Source organism: Ictalurus punctatus, chromosome 17 (genome assembly GCF_001660625.3).
Source record: "Ictalurus punctatus breed USDA103 chromosome 17, Coco_2.0, whole genome shotgun sequence".
In the NCBI taxonomy this organism is placed as follows: domain Eukaryota; kingdom Metazoa; phylum Chordata; class Actinopteri; order Siluriformes; family Ictaluridae; genus Ictalurus; species Ictalurus punctatus.
In genome coordinates this window covers 23075895-23092096 of record NC_030432.2, presented here as the reverse complement: position 1 = coordinate 23092096, position 16202 = coordinate 23075895, and the positions used below count along the sequence as shown (strand labels likewise).

General features: G+C 43.3%; 1 protein-coding gene across 3 annotated transcripts in view; it reads right to left on the bottom strand.

Annotated features, from left to right (window-relative positions):
- stard13b (StAR-related lipid transfer (START) domain containing 13b) overlaps positions 1-16202 on the bottom strand; it is a 94501-nt gene that overhangs the window by 25963 nt on the left and 52336 nt on the right. The window contains exon 1 of one of the 3 annotated variants that reach the window (XM_017490905.2): positions 13073-13386. The exons of the other annotated variants lie outside the window; for them this stretch is intronic. Coding sequence (XP_017346394.1) covers positions 13073-13235 — 163 coding nt within the window. The 5' untranslated portion in view covers positions 13236-13386. Of the gene's footprint in view, positions 1-13072; positions 13387-16202 lie in introns of those variants that run through there. 3 annotated transcript variants of the gene reach the window in all.

The window sequence follows — 16202 nt, the reverse complement described above, 5'->3', positions numbered from 1 at the left end:
AGAACTCCTGCCTCATGCCCCATCGGCGCTGTGGGATCTCTCCAGATTATGGAGTGCTCATTTCATTCGAGACCTTTTGTAGTTAACATGCCTGCCCACTAGGGGTGCTTGTGTTAATTAAAACCCGGGCTGAGAAATAACGCGGTGCCATTCTCACGCCACTGTCGCTGTGACCTAGGGCGCTTCAATATGAATTTGTGTTTTGCTTGGATAGCAAAAAAAAAAAAAGTGTTTCAGTGAAGGACATATCCCAAATCTGAAAACGATGGAAAGTTTGCTCTCTAATACGCAATGTTTGACATATTCTGACCTAAACATATGCTAAAGGCTATTTTGCCTTGAAAATATATCGCCATAGCGTGTTTAACCTAATCACAAACCTCAGTTCATCATGTGGCCATCTGCTATCTTTGATTTATACCACGGTGATGTTGCATTCTCAAATCTGATTGGTCAGAAGGTATGGATTAACATATTATATTATAATACATCTATAATACATCGCTCCGACACCTTACCTTTTCTTTAGTGACGGCAGCAACGTACACGGGGGATTGTTTCTAAAACTTTTCTGTAAGGAGAGGTTTATTTAACGTATATGGAAGGAGTCTCCGGTGTCAGCGCTCTGTAGCAGAGGTAAATCTGTAAATCTTCAGGATTTGCTTTTCATGATAGGTTGTGGGGTTTTTTAGGTTTTTTTTTTATTTATTTTTTTTTAGAGGTTTTAAGAGATTCTGGTGAGGGAACGCGTGAGAGAGAACAGGAAGTAACTCGATTCACGATTCAGGCTTTACACAACCTTAAACGTAACTATACACACGTGAACACAGTATGACGTCATTCTTTAATAAATAAATAAATGAATGAAACGTACTTATCGGCAAACTGCTGAGATATAATAAGAATAAAACATTTCGTGACATGTTGTTATAAGGACGGAATCGTATAACCTCACGCCTCCAGGGTCGGGGGTTCGATTCACACCGTGGCCCTGTGTGTGCGGAGTTCGCGTGTTCTCCCCGTGCTGCGGGGGTTTCCTCCGGGTACTCCGGTTTCCTCCCCCGGTCCAAAGACACGCATGGTAGGTTGATCGGCGTGTCTGAAGTGTCCGTAGTGTATGAATGGGTGTGTGAGTGTGTATGTGATTGTGCCCTGCGATGGACTGGCACCCCGTCCAAGGTGTACCCCGCCTCGTGCCCCATGCTCCCTGCTATAGAACTGAGAACCGAATAAATGAAGAACAGATTTAACAGTAACTGCAGCAGAGATCTGGAATGAGAGTTTATGAGAAGAATGATAGCGGATGAGACTGTGATTTTGACGGGAACTATCTGAGTGCTGAACTGGAGCATATTTGGGCCAATAAAATAAGATCTGACTTACACGAATGATATGACTCACGATGCTAAGCTAGCGGCTTTCAAATTTCCCCTGAAGTGACGGATCATAGCCGGAACTCCTGATGACGACGAACCACGTACTTTACTGTATATGAAACTTTTCTACGGATGTCATTTTTAACTTGGCGCTTCTTCGACTGACCTTCAAAAACACAGATTCCTGGTAACCGTTTAAAGATAAACAGCGAGTGTGTATTGATTCAGAGAGCAAAAAAAAAAAAAATACAGTAGCCGACTGCTGATAGGGAAGTAAAGGGCAGAAGGTGTGTTTTCCATCCAAAAACCCTGATATGAATGTAAACAAGGCTGCAGCAGATGTGGCCATACTCACACACACACACACACACACACACACCTCTTGAGAGATGTTCACAACATCTACGGCTTTCGTCTCTGTCACGAACTCACCTCATGACCTCGCTCTGAGCCTAACGCGTGTCATATTTCCCCTTTATCGATATTAATCTGCGCTCAATGAAAGGAATACCCAGCACGAATTAAGCATGTCTCCTTAACAGTAACAACGAGATACCAGATAATACCGGGCACTCTCAAAGTGGCCGCAAAAACATTCCATAACGTGTGAACGATCTTCCCGCACGATGACCCGGGCCCTCGAACGCACCCCTGAGGGATTCTGCTCACCACATGGTGGAAGATTCTAGACTAGTAAATAATATTTAAGTGCTTTTCATTGCGGACGTGATTTGTGTAAAATACGCCCGAGGCTCCGTACAAGAGTCTAAAGGCATGAGAATTACGATTTCACCATCTGCTCCGCTAATAATTCAATGCATTACACACCTGAAAAAAATAAATAAATAAAAATTGGACCAGAAATCTTTCAAGAGATCTGGAGTCTATTTTGCGGAACGCCTGAAAGCTGCCACTCAGCAGTTTGTTATTTGGGATTACAGACCAAACCGCTGCACTAAAGACTTTATATAAATCGTCACACTTAATCAACTTAAGCCTCTTCTAGTCTCGGCTAGCCCAACCACTACAACCTCTCATATCCCCCGGATTTCTCCCGCAGCTGAAGGAAGAAATAAATCCAGCTAGCAAAGGTAGGCCGTCGGAGTGGTGAAGAAACGCACGAATAAAGATTTTACACCTCACTGAACATACTACATTTTAAGCGTGGCTAGTTACCGACGTACGAGATGGCTAGCATGATGATGTAGATGGTGGTATTAGCGTGCAAGCTGAAGCTTTAGAAGGCGATCTGTTTGAAAGCTGGACAGACTAAAAGGACTAAAGCGCCGCTGCATCACACTCTGAGTAAAGATGAAGCGAAGGCTGAATCCTACGACGGCGCTATCGGTCGGTAGTCGAGCAGCTTTGTCGACGATGTACGTAAAAGAGCTCCATCGACGTCCGCGTGCTAATTCTAAAGACGAATACGCAAGTTGTTCAGGGTGGATGTTTGCTTTAAAAGTGCAGCTGTGAGACAACAGGACACGAGGTGACCATCAGTCTTCCCACGGTGTCCAGATCTGGTTCTTCATCGCTGATTTGGTGTTTCAAGGACTTTATAGACATCAAAGCGAAATAACGATTTCCCGTACTATGAACCCCCGTGAGGTCAGACGGCAAGGTCTAGTCCTCGAGAACGTGCCGTTTCAAACGCCTGCCACACGTTTCTGAGCGAGCCCTTGTACCATGACGTCCGGAGAAACCCTCTCAGAGCCTCACACGGACTCTCTGAACATGGCAAGAAATCGATCAGAAGTCGTCGCTGCTAAACATCTCCCAGTCACACGCTGCACACGAGATAAACACTTCCAGATGCTGGCCCACGGCCACTTTCCCACACATGCTGAAGTGTTTTGACAGCAATTTCATAGGCTTTAGCAAACGCTTATGTCTTTCTCCCTGACAGACAACATTACCCCGGATTTCACAAGATCTCTCGTCTTTAGTCCTTCGGCGCTCGACGCTGGTAGCTCATTGGTTAAACCTGTCGGGACGGCTTAGTTCGTTTTCCTCACCAAATCCTCAAATAGTGGGTGAGAATATAAAGTGGAAAGACGGGTGGGATAAACATGCAGAGGATAAGGGAATACTCCGAGTTAGCACAATCATGGGAAAAAAAATGAATGAAGGAAAAATCATAGCACGGCGTTCACGAATGAATCGATTCTGATTGGTCAGAAGCCGATTTCTTTCCGTGAAGGTAGTTCTGGCTACGCTTTAAATCGCAGGTTTGCACTTGCTCGGACGCGTGATCGTTTCCATAGTAACAAGTATCGTGTAATCGTCGATATATCTAAACGCTTACGGAAGGAGTCTCCAGTGTCGGAGCTTTGTAACAGTCAGAGGTTACGCTGTAACTTTATACGCTAACAACACTCCCCCAAGCGTTTTCCTCCTTTTATAAATCAGGTGAGTCATGACCAGCGTCGACGTCCGAATCTTCTCTCATAGATGTGTATAAATGTGTTCGTGTGGTCATAAGAGTCTCGTTTTACTCCAGACGGAGCTACAAAAAGCTACTTTTGATATGTTCAAAGCTGTCTAAGCTTCATGCAGTGATGAGGGTGTAATGTATATATTCCACTTGTGGTGTGTCTGCGTGTGTGAAAAGTCTCACCCGCCCTGTAATAATGTCTACATGTCATGCAAGTCGATTCACCCGAGGCCAACGATACGACGGAACAGTCCTTCACATCGCCGCTTGTCGTGTAAGTACTGTTTGTGTATCCTGTAATTCCCTCCGCTTTATAATAAAGAAAAACACACACACACACACACACACACACACATGTCCAGGACTGTAATCAGATTTTCCATGTAGAACTTGTTTGTGCTGGTGAATGTAAACCATACTAGTGTGTGTGTGTGTGTGTGTGTGTGTGTGTTGCTATTACAGATCTGTTTAACAACAGTTCACATGTCGCACAGTAGACTATTATTCGGACGTGTCTACATTCAGACAGTTGTCGTTCGGTCGAGGAAGGCATGTCAGAAGCCGAACAGCTGAACTTCTGCGGTTAGCGCAAGAGCACAATGCCTGTCTTTCTCTCCGTTCAGAAACGAGCGACCGGCGTGTTCACCAGCAGGGGGCTCCCGTCAGCCGAGATCGCCGCAAGAGTGGAATCACATGCACAAAGCAAACAAGAAGCAGACTGGAAACCTACAGTACAGATACGCAGATTTGTTCTAGTTCTAGTCCTAATCTGACTGGGGGGGCGGGGGTTAAGTGATGTTCGTCTTGTCTCTTTAGATGAAAGAATCATTGCAAACCAATCCAAGGTTCTTCCTATAATGAATTATATTTTTTATTATTATTTTATTACAAGATGCTCAATAAAACGTACAGCTCGTTTCCTTATAACACTGCACACACTGTACCTGAGACTACTATGTTTTAAAGCAAAGGGTGGTTACACCAAATATTGCCTTTGTTTCATTTCATTTTTTTTACGGTTTACTGCGCTTTATAGTATCTTTTTTTTTTTTTTTTTTAAATGGACATACATTTCATTTCTTTATTTTGAAGGCATCTTTGCTCTACAGCATTTCTTTGCATGTGCGTAAGACTTTTACACTGTACTGCATCTACACGTGGGACAGTATTCAGTTGTAGCCATCCAGTTTGTCTGCCTCTTGCCTGGACTTGAGTTTTGAGGCATTTCACCACTAATCTGATGGGCTGATGACTTGATTAAAATCGTTCACAGTAGTTTCGAAAACATTCGAGGTTATACCACAAATCCAGTCATGTAAACTTCCTGCTACAAAAAAATAACAACCAACAGCCATAACAACAACAAAAAAAATAGTCAATATACGAAAAATTGCGTCAGTGCTTGGCCCCTCGATCGCTCGAAACTCCAGGTTGAGACTGCCTGGATTACTGAAATTACATTTTGACACTAATTAAAATACTTAAATTACTTCAGGACAGAGGAGTTTACGCTTTCCGGTTCCTCAGTAACATCACAAGCTGCAATTTTTTCGTCTTGAGACAAAAGTTTGTTTATACGCATCTTCAACCAACCCCAAAAGAAGCCATCTCACACCCCTCTTCATCTCGCTCCACTGGCTTCCTGTATCCGCCCGGGTCAAATTCAAGGCCTCGATGCTCACCTACAAGACCTTGTCTGGAACAGCGCCCCCTACCTCAACTCTCTCCTGAAGGCTTACGTTCCTTCACGCGATCTGCGATCGGTTAACGACCGACGCTTAGTACTGCCTACTCAACGTGGCCCAAGATCCCTTTCCAGAACCTTCACGCTAACTGTTCCTCAGTGGTGGAATCAACCTCCGACCTCAATCTGGACCTCAGAATCTCTCACCATCTTCAAAAAACAGCTAAAGACCCACCTCCTCCATGAACACCTAACCAACCCCTAAAAATATTTTAAAAAATAAATAAATAAATACACCTTACTCTGGCTCTTACACCTCGACTCTGCGCACTTTGCTTCTCCTAGAACTCAATTATAAATCTTGCACGGTAGCACGACTCGTATTGTTCTCCGCCCGATATATATCGCTTCGCTCGCATTTCCTCGTTTGTAAGTCGCTTTGGAGAAAAGCGTCCGCTAAATGAACGAATGAATAACTGTAAATGTAAACGTATCTGCTATAACGTAAGTGCGAACAGGAGCTAACTTGTTTCACAGACATTCCACAACATTAAAGGCGACTACGGACGGATAAAAAGTATGCGTTCTGCTGTGATAAATATAAAATTGTAATCATTGGCAAAGGCAACGTAGAAAAACTGCCTATTTATCACTAACATGACAAACAATAGGTCTTCAGCAACGCCTACTGCTTAATGCTTGTGGGCGTGGCCTGCACATCTCTTTACATTCTTGTAACAATTGTTAGTAACCAAACTGTCAATCTACTGTATAATGTGTGCAAGTTTTTATATTACTTCTGATGAAAAGCTATTTTTATATATATATAATATGAACAAAGTGAAGAAGATGATGAAATATGACATTCCCGATCCCAGGAATTTACCGGAATCATTTGGGATTTGTCTCTTTATGATGCCTTTGCATAAAAAATGTCAATTTTGCAAGTCGTATTTAATTGAGACCTCTTTATTCTTCAGGCTTAACGTACTACGTCACTATTCTGTGGAATGGCAAACGCCCACAGCTCTGTTAATCACTGACCTACACTGGAACCTTTTCACACAATCCTGACGCATGTCAATGATTAGCTACGTGAGTTACTGAGCAGGTCTGTACGTCCAGCTACGAATCCGCCATGGGATACAGTACCGTATATCCGTTAAATCCTAAACTACGGGTAGATAAGAATTAAAGACGTAGAGTTTATTCCAAAATGATCAGCACGCGTCATGAAAGCGCGAGTGACGGTCTGACCTTCGATTCAAGGGCATGCTGTATAGTTTTAACAAAAATGTGACCACTCGACACGATTCCGAGGTAACATCTGGTGAGGTTTATGTGATAATTCAAGGAGAATTTCTTTTGTGCATTCTTTCCAAACAGCCTTTCGTTATAGAGGCTTTTTTCTTTCAAGGATGAGATTTTGTTTGAATTGAAGTATTGAATATAATAAAGTTGCCTATATACATATATGTATATATATATAAAGGGTGTCAATAATTATGGAGGTATCTGTAAGGAAAGGAAAGAAACAAGTTAAATATACTGATTTCTCGTGAGCTCTTACATCAGACTCGTTAGTATTTCCCAAAGTTTCCTATCATTTGTCTATATAAAACAGCAGTGTTGCCAGGTGAGAGCTAAAAATTCCCCCTCCCCCCAAACTAGAAACACAAAGTGACTCTAAAAACACTTAAACTCTGGACTGTGGCCACTTTTCAGTTTCCTTCTTAGTGTGTTGGCTTTCCGAGTCACTTCTCTAATAGACGACTCTCTGAATCTCTCAGCCATTTCTGCAGTTGTGTAACAGGTCTGTGATCCGCTCTAACGCTTTTGCCGAACAGTTTCTTCAGTTCGAAAATGACCGCGTTTGAACATCTGATGAAAATCCCGAACGGTCTATTATAAATCTAGATTCCCTCTCATGCTTCCCCTTTCTATGAATAATACATGACAAAGAATTCAGTCTCCGATGGGACTCACACACTCAAGAACTCCTTCACGTCGGAAGATCTCAAAAGCCGGCACTCGGATACGCAAACCTGTAACCACATTAAAGAAGGACAGAAGGGGAAAGTGAGAGAGAGAGAGAGAGAGAGAGGAGGAACTCAAGCACTCATCCTCTTTTAGACTCAAGTCTCGAAACACTTCAGTTGTTAGAAACAGGACCACAGGCTCTGAACTTCAGAGTTTACATTAGGTTCTAGTGATGGGTTCACCAAAGTGTTCAGGATGAGAGTGTTTCTAAATTCATCCACAAATTTATATTGATATTGATTACATCTGGCATGCTTTTCTTCCTACGACTAGATAATTAGACTTTACTTGATTTATTTATTTATTTATTTATTTATTGGGGGGGGTAATTACTTCTTGACAGCGTGCAGCTCACACCGGGGATGGCATTCAGTACTTTTTAGCACTTCCATGTTGTTAGGAGTGTATCACGATGTACAATGCATAATTTCTTGTTGCCAGCAGGTGGCGCTATGACTATTACTGAATCTTGGCATGTCTTCATGTCTTCAGGCCGGGACTTTTATCAAGCATGTGAAGACTGGAGCAGATTGGACATTCTCTGTCTGAGTTATAACAACTTCCTTTTTCATGGCGAAACATCGGAATTTGTGAGACCGCCACGCTCACGCCGTGCAGCCAAAACTCAGAAGCTTCGCAATTTAGCATCGTCTATGCCTTCGGATGAGACTGACCCAATACGATGCCGATCTGATGAAAGCTCTAGGAGGAGTTCGTTAAAGTACGAGGCCTGGAAATGGCAAAAAAAAAAAAAAACGGAGCAAAAATTTTAGAGCAAAATCGAAATGGCTGACTTCCTGTTGAGTTTAGGGCACGGGTTCAAGAGGAGCTTTTGCACGTATTGCTATCCTACACGTGCGTACCGAATTTCCTACATGTAGGTGGAGCGTAGCGCGAGGCGCACATCGGTGAAATTTTGTAGGTGGCGCTATCGAGCCGTTTTGCCACGGTCAATTCTGGAACCCCTATCAGAGGTCGATTTTCACCAGTTCTGACGCATCTGGTAAAGTTTCGTGAGTTTTCGGGTATGTTCACGCCCTCTAATGGAGCGAATCCAATAGGGCGTCGCACCAGCGGTGCTTGGGCCCTAATGACTCCATTTTCAGGATTATAAATTGCTTTTTTTTGTTGTTTTTCTGACACCTAGTAAGCTTATGGTCTAATACGGCATGACGTCTGCGCGTTTCCGCGTCGCTTTAACCCCTCTCTGTAATTCCCGCCTTCACGCACACCGATCGGTCGATTGTAAAAGGCTTGCAGCAACTATTGGCCAAATTCCTGCTTCTCAACCGTTAGCCTGCTCTCAGCGACACATGAAAGCGAAGCGCTGTTGTGTACGGCGTCGAACGGTCGATGACAACAGCAGCAAACGACAGCTGTCCTGAGTCGAAACAACGCCCACGACCATATACGGTCATTTATAATTTCATGTCATCACATCGCTTCCTATTACGTCGTCATTCGAATGTGTAAATGAAGCTAGAAGGTACACTCACGGCATCTGAATATATGTGATGCTAATAGCGTGTCTTCGCCAGTGCATTAAAGTCTGCATTCACAGTAACACTGTTTTGAATGTGATTACTCCGCCTACACCCCCCCCCCCCCCCATCCCCCTCTATCGCTACCGCAACAGAAGATGAATCAACATCCCCTGATCAACTGAGAAATCAACAGCGCTGTAGTTTCTCCAGCTAGAACACACTCGGCTACTTGTCGGAATGAGCGCCATCTAGCGTCATGAGGCGTCACGGCTTAGAGAAACTCGGACTCGTCGCACTCATTAGACTCAAGCAATTTAATCCGACCGCTGCGTTTAGCTCCTGGCTCCGGAACGAATTTCCACGGGGCGACGGAAAAGCGGGCGGAATATCGCAGTACGTGTGTGTATGTGAGTGAGTGAGTGAGTGAATGGAGAAAGCCGTCGGGAATTCGGCAGAGAGTTAGAAAACATTCTCAGCAGGAAATTTCCTCAACGTGAAGTCATGAATAGCTCATTGATCCTGCACTGAGCGGCCAGTGTGAGCGTGAGTGTGAGTGTACTATACTATATCACTTGTTTGTCTGGCTGGTATCCTTTATTGTGCTTTACACGCTTTAGTGTGTGTGTGTGTGTGTGTGTGATTAGCGGTAACAGATGTGTATATCCTCGATGATCCTGTCTGTCTGGCAAGCAGATGGCTGCATACTGAAATCGAAGGGAAGAGATGCCAAAGCGTGGAAGTAATGCAGCACTTGCTGTCTTTTGAGTAATGCACGTGAAAGGAAATTCTTGAACTGTAAACCACTAACCCCTACATGGACTAAACATTTTCGCCAGTTGCCACTTACGTAGCAGAAAAGGACTGCGATTAGGGCGGGGGGAAAGGAGACGTGAAAAAGCCGCGCAATAAAATTAGCACAAGAGAATCAACTAGCACGGTTCTTAAACCTTGGAGCCTTTGTGTGATGTATACACCCCGGGTTGTTCTCCACAGGAAGGCCTTCTCGCCTCTGTAATGGCAGCCATGCCGGGCTGAGTGCGAGTGTGGGAGTGTGTGAGTGTGTGTGGCAGCTCAGACTCAGGTACGGGTGAGTGACTCTGAGTGGAGCCGTGCGCTCTCGGTGCTCTCGCTGCTCTCTCTCGCCGCTCTCTCTGTCAACACGCCGCACCGGATGGAATGCGAAAACGTGTGATCAGGGTCACAGCACTGACCTTTTTACTTTCCCCGTGCTCCAGCGCAACACTGAACCCTCACACTCTGAGTCATGTGGCAATGAAGATGATTTACAGCCGCTCAGGCGCGCCGTATGCGCGTGGAACGTTTTATACCGACAAAGACGTCACCGGACTGAAGAGTAACGGCTATTTATTGCATTTACAGATATCCATAAGAGCAGCTCTGACACTAGTTCCTGCTTCCAATCACGGGGTTATATTAATGCGCTTGCTGTAATACATGATCGTTTCTATAGTGACAGGCTACGCAGGGACTCTCCACGTGATGATGATGGACGTCTGACGAACGTACGACGGACGTTCCACGGACACAGATTAAAAACCTGTGTACAATCATTGTTATGGTGAAGTTTTGTGCATGGAAACCTTGTACATTTTTGGAAGGAGTCTCCAGTGTCAGATGTAAAGCTGTACGTATTTTTCCACGGCTTCACGGCAGAGGAGTTTACGCTTCCTGGTTTCTTGGTAACATGACGAGCTTCGTTGTTTTTAATTCATTAACTTCGAGAGAGAGAGAGAGAGAGAGAGAGCGAGAGAGAGAGAGAGAGAGAGAGAGGTTTATAGCTGTTCTGTAAGTAAGTGATGACAGGAACTTGTTTCTATTACATTCCACTATATTAGTAGTTATAAATGGCTATAAAATATATAATGTGTTGCGTTATTTATTTATTTTTTAAATTGTAATTGTTAGTAAATGTAGGAAAATAATCAACTTCAGGTGGTAACTCGGATCCGGCCGGATCACACCACTACATTCGATTATTTTTCTATAACAGCACGCTCTTTCGTGATTTATTACTTTCTTATTATACGTATTCATGATTGTTTGAATAAGTATTACGTTGATTTTATATCGGAATTTAGCCTTAATCATAAGCCAATTTCTAACAATGTGTTGACTCAAATTGATTGAAATGACAAACAGGTTAAGGTTAAGGTTAGGGGCGGAGTTACGGTATGTTTATATATATATATATATATATATATATATATATATATATATATATATATATATATATATATATATATATAAAATTCAACTTTTCATACAGCCGTATTTTGTAAATCATTATTGGTTTGTTTTTGTTTGGGGTTGTTTGTTTGTTTGTTTGTTTGAAGTTTGCTTTGGTTTTTTATCCTCGCATTATTTTTAATGACTCTTGTTGATCATTAGTAATAAAATGTCTGAAATGTGATTTGACTTATTAAAGGCTTTAATAAGTCGTAGTACACATCGCCTTGACGTCGGATTTGCGTCGTCTTAGATATTAAACCGTTTCGGCTATTCTTAACGAGGTGTAGTTTCGTTCTTTTGGTTTTTCTTATGCGACTGAGATGACTGACGGCCCGGCGCACACCAACACGGTCTGACGCTTCTGTATAGTAAAGTGTATATCTTCGACTGCTTTGTATAGTGTATAGGCAACGCTGCGACGTGCAAGAAAGCGTGTTTAACGTTTCACGTTGCCAAAACAAACTAAATGAGTGAGTATGGAAACGATATAAAGGTCGTAGGTCGTACACCCAGTTTCAACCATTTCACGGTGCGGAAGGGACACTTTTGGAGTGGTTTAAAACACTGATTCATGTTGATGTGCACTAGGCATTAGATGGCAATGTGATTGGAACAAACATCATGATTTCATAATACTATATTGATTCAGAATAATGCGTCATTTTTTGTTTTCTGGCATCAGGTGTGGAAAGTTCTCAGAGTTACACCACATCCATCCATCCATCCAGTTTCTATACCGCTTATCCTACAGGGTCGTGGGGAACCTGGAGCCCATCCCAGGGAGCATGGGGCACAAGGCGGGACACACACACACTGGACGGGGTTCCAATCCATCGCAGGGCACACAATCACCTACACGCTACACCACATACACTATATATAATTAAACAGTAATAGCTCATCCTTGTAAATACCTATACAAATGAACACCAGTCCAAAGTCTGAGTAGGAAAACAAGATAAAGTGCTAACTGGAAAATCTGGAACATAAGAATTCTCGAGGACATCCACAGGTTCGTGTTGCGAAACGATTCTCTTCAGAAAACGACATATCTCCAGCACGTCCGATCTAAATTCCTTGAGTTGATCTCAGACCAGACTACTTTGATACTCTCACGTGAAAAACCCCTAACTACTAGACCACACATGTCCTCCTGTGTCCTATCAGAGATAATCAAGATACCCAGAATGTGTGTGTGTGTGTGTGTGTGTGTGTGTGTGTGTGTGTGTGTTTGAGACCCACATGCCTGGGTCTCGAGACTCCATACGACGTCTCCAAGTGAAAGAACAACCAACAGTGTAACTGATAACGCACGCACGTCAGGCTACTCAACACTTTCCGAAGGTCTTTTTTCCCCCTCTACAGTTCTAAATTAAATCAAAGGAGAACCGAAGACAAAGAAATTAAATGACAGTTTATAAGCTGTTAAATATAAAAGAATTGAATGCAAGCCCACGGGCGGACCTCAGAGGTCAAGCGGTGTTTGCTCAGGTTCTCCACTATTGTCCTGCAAGCAACAGCCTGAGGTGTCAACATTCTGAGAAACTCCCAAGCCTGCTTACTGCATGACCAGTGGAATCATCTCAAGTGTAACTCAACACTTAGACATGACAGAAGACTGCATTTTAATTATCGATTTGAATGTGTACTTTAAAAGTTCTCAAACCCAGATCAGATGTTGGAAATCCAAGTCAATTCTTGTTTTCCAGCCACCTACGTTTTTTTCAAAACACAGTGTAAACATGCGATAGAACAACACACATGGACTTTGACCCAAACACTTCCTCCACCTGGTCCTAATTACCTGCAGCTATCCTCTTGAGCAGCTGTTGGCGGGCGATGATTCGGCCCAGCCGGTACCCCGAACGTCGCCGGTGGTGGTCCAACCTCAGGTAGATGTCCTGCGTCTCTGGGGTCATACTACCCAAACACTCGCTGCTGTCAGCCTCGGGCAGCTCCCTGAACATGGTTACGGCAAGCTCTGCCCAAATCTGGCTGTTCTCCTTGTAAAGCAAACACCACAAATAAAAACACCGGTTGCACAAGTGTGTCCACCAAGTGCCTTGCACGTGTGAGAAACAAGACCGAAAATCTCAACAGAATCCGGGAGGAGCACCAGGAACGCCTCCTTTTTTTTCAGCCACGTGACTACCCAGGAACCAACGAGGAGGTGGGACACACAGGGGCCGTCCCTTCAGGCCGAACTGAATCCGAGGTCTGTGTGAGCACGGCGAGTCGAGGGAGGGAAATATAAATACCAGAGGAATGCTCGTGAGCTGACAGTGTGGAGAAAATGGGGGGGGGGGGGGGGGGGGGGGATGATGCACGGGAGGGTAAAGAAAAACAGCACGAGCTGAGACGCCACCCTCGTCTGAAGAACAAACCTGCCGCTGTTAAGCCCCATGCAGGTGCCAAGTTTATTCAGGAGGAGTGCGTTAGCCGACGACAGAGAATGAGAGAAGGTAAACGCAGAGCAGTGTGGCAGTTTTAGGCTGAGTAAGAAGTAAACCAGGTTAACCTGCGCCCCCTGCCTCGCCTCTCGAGGCGGTAGAGCAGGTTTTCACAGCTAGATGAGCTTTCACGCATCAGAATAAGCCACACAGGGAAACCCCAAACCGCCGACTCCAAAACAATGGCGTTCGTTAATCCAGCAGGAGCACGCCTGTGTTTATCACCAGACACATCTTATCAGTAAAGAAATTTCCAAAAAAAAAAAAAAAAAATTGAGAAGAAGAAATGAAAAGATTTATTCGGTCCACAACACAGGGGAAAAAAAAAATAAAATAAAAAAACATTCCGAGCAAAGTGCATATGTCACGAAAAAAGCAGATTTAACACACAAACACTGGCTGAGGTAAAATTTAACTCACTCATATTCAAAACAAAATAAATTCAAACCATACACGTGTAGAATACATCATTTTATGGTTTGAAGCCCATGAAATGCCTAAAACATTTTCCCCCTCATTAAAAAATACCAAGCTCTATGAACACACAAAGCTAAAAGCCTAATATCACTAGCCAGCTAGCTAACTGTAGCTAGTAATCAAGCTAGCTACTAAAAGCAAGCTAGTAATCTAACTTGCTTTGTGAAACGTTCATCCATTTTCAGGATTTCTGTGTCGAAGTCTCCTTTTAAACTCTCACATTCTCAGTGTTTTATTTAACAGCAGCTAAACTTCTCGAATACTGTACAGCACCGTACCCAGAGCTAAACATTCATTTAGCTAACATTCGAGTTAGCTAGCTAACCGGCAAGTAAGCAAACGCGCCTCTGTCCCAGACTGGCATGAGTGGGAATTTCAGTATTAGTCTCAATTTAGGAAATAAACTATCAGCGAGAATTTTTCTGTTCAACACTGGCACAAAAAAATAAAAATAATATTCACCTTACATTGTGCTCATCACTAACATTAGCAAATTGAGCTCAACTGTAGATCATACATCATTTTTGTAGTCACATTTGTGAATCCAGGAGCACTCTAACGCTATTAAATAGTGTGTATCCTTGAAAAAAAAGAGCTTGTTGAGCAGTCAGCTGTGTCGTATAGAAAGAAAGAAAGACAGACAGAAAGAAAGACACTATGTAGGTATATGAATAAGGTGAAAATGGGCATAGCACCAAGTTAAACACATTCCCCTCCCTCATTCCCTGACTGGCACATACCACTCGTGGTAGAACCAGACAAAGAGCATGATTCAGCGTGGCGTATTTAGCGGCCTGCGACACATGAACCAGTCTATATTCTTTCCTGCTGCACGTGCAGCCTGGCACCAAGCAGCAGGCGAGGGCCGTGTTTTTCCTCTCAGGCGCTTTTAATGTGTTTGCGCACACACACTCTCTAAAAGCATCACACATGACTGCATTTATTGGCTTTAAGCTTGTGACAAACAAGGTACGTTCTGTGCTTGTGGTGATCACTGGAGCAGGTAGACACCACCAATTGATTCTGTGTGACAGATCATTTGAAGAAGACTTGTTTTTCACATTTCACAAGCCATTTAGAGAACACATTCACCGCCTACTGCTAATCTGTGATCAGTTCTATGTCTGTTGTAAGGGAAGCTTATCCTGATCCAGAATAACTTTCTTACCAGTGTTGGGTACGCTATTGTATAGAACGTCTTTGTATGCAGTACAGTTTCCCTTCACTGGAAACCTGTTCCAGCATGACAATGCACAAAGCGAGCTCTATGAAGACACGGCTTGCCAAGACTGGTGTGGAAGAACTCGAGTGTCCTGCGCAGAGCCCTGACCTCAACCCTACTGAACACTTTTGGGATGAATTAGAACGCCGACCGCACCCCAGGCCTCCTCACTCAACATCAGTGCCTGATCTCACTAATGCGCTTGTAGCTGGATGATCACAAATCCCCACAGCCACGCCCCAAAATCCAGTGGAAAGCCTTTCGCACAGGAATTGAGGATATTATAACAGCAATAAGGGATTAAATCTGGAACTGAATGTTCAACAAGTACACGAGAGTGATGGGCAGGCGTCCACATACTTTTGGCCATACAGTGAGTGAGTATACATATATATATATACTAACACAAGAAGTAAAAGAACTCAAAGATGACAGAACTAGTTTTAAAATCAGAATAGTTCAAAGAGCATCATTTCTCAACAAGAATGAAATCTCAAAGAAAGCATTTTCAGAAACAGTGGAAAAGACTTTGAATAATGAAACTATGATTATGCAAAAATGTGTGTTTTAATGGTCAATATTTCTGTCGAGTGTGTATTTGCTCCCAGCTGAAAATAGCTCTGGCCACACAGTTAAGCTATTTTCAAAACTGAAACCGGCTCTAGCTTTTTATTTGAGTTCTTTTTGCTTGACATAGCGTTCAGTATAAAATACTATTTTTATTTATTACCATTAGCTAAACTTGTTAGCTACTTGAACACAGCACTTTGCTAAGGTTATCTAGC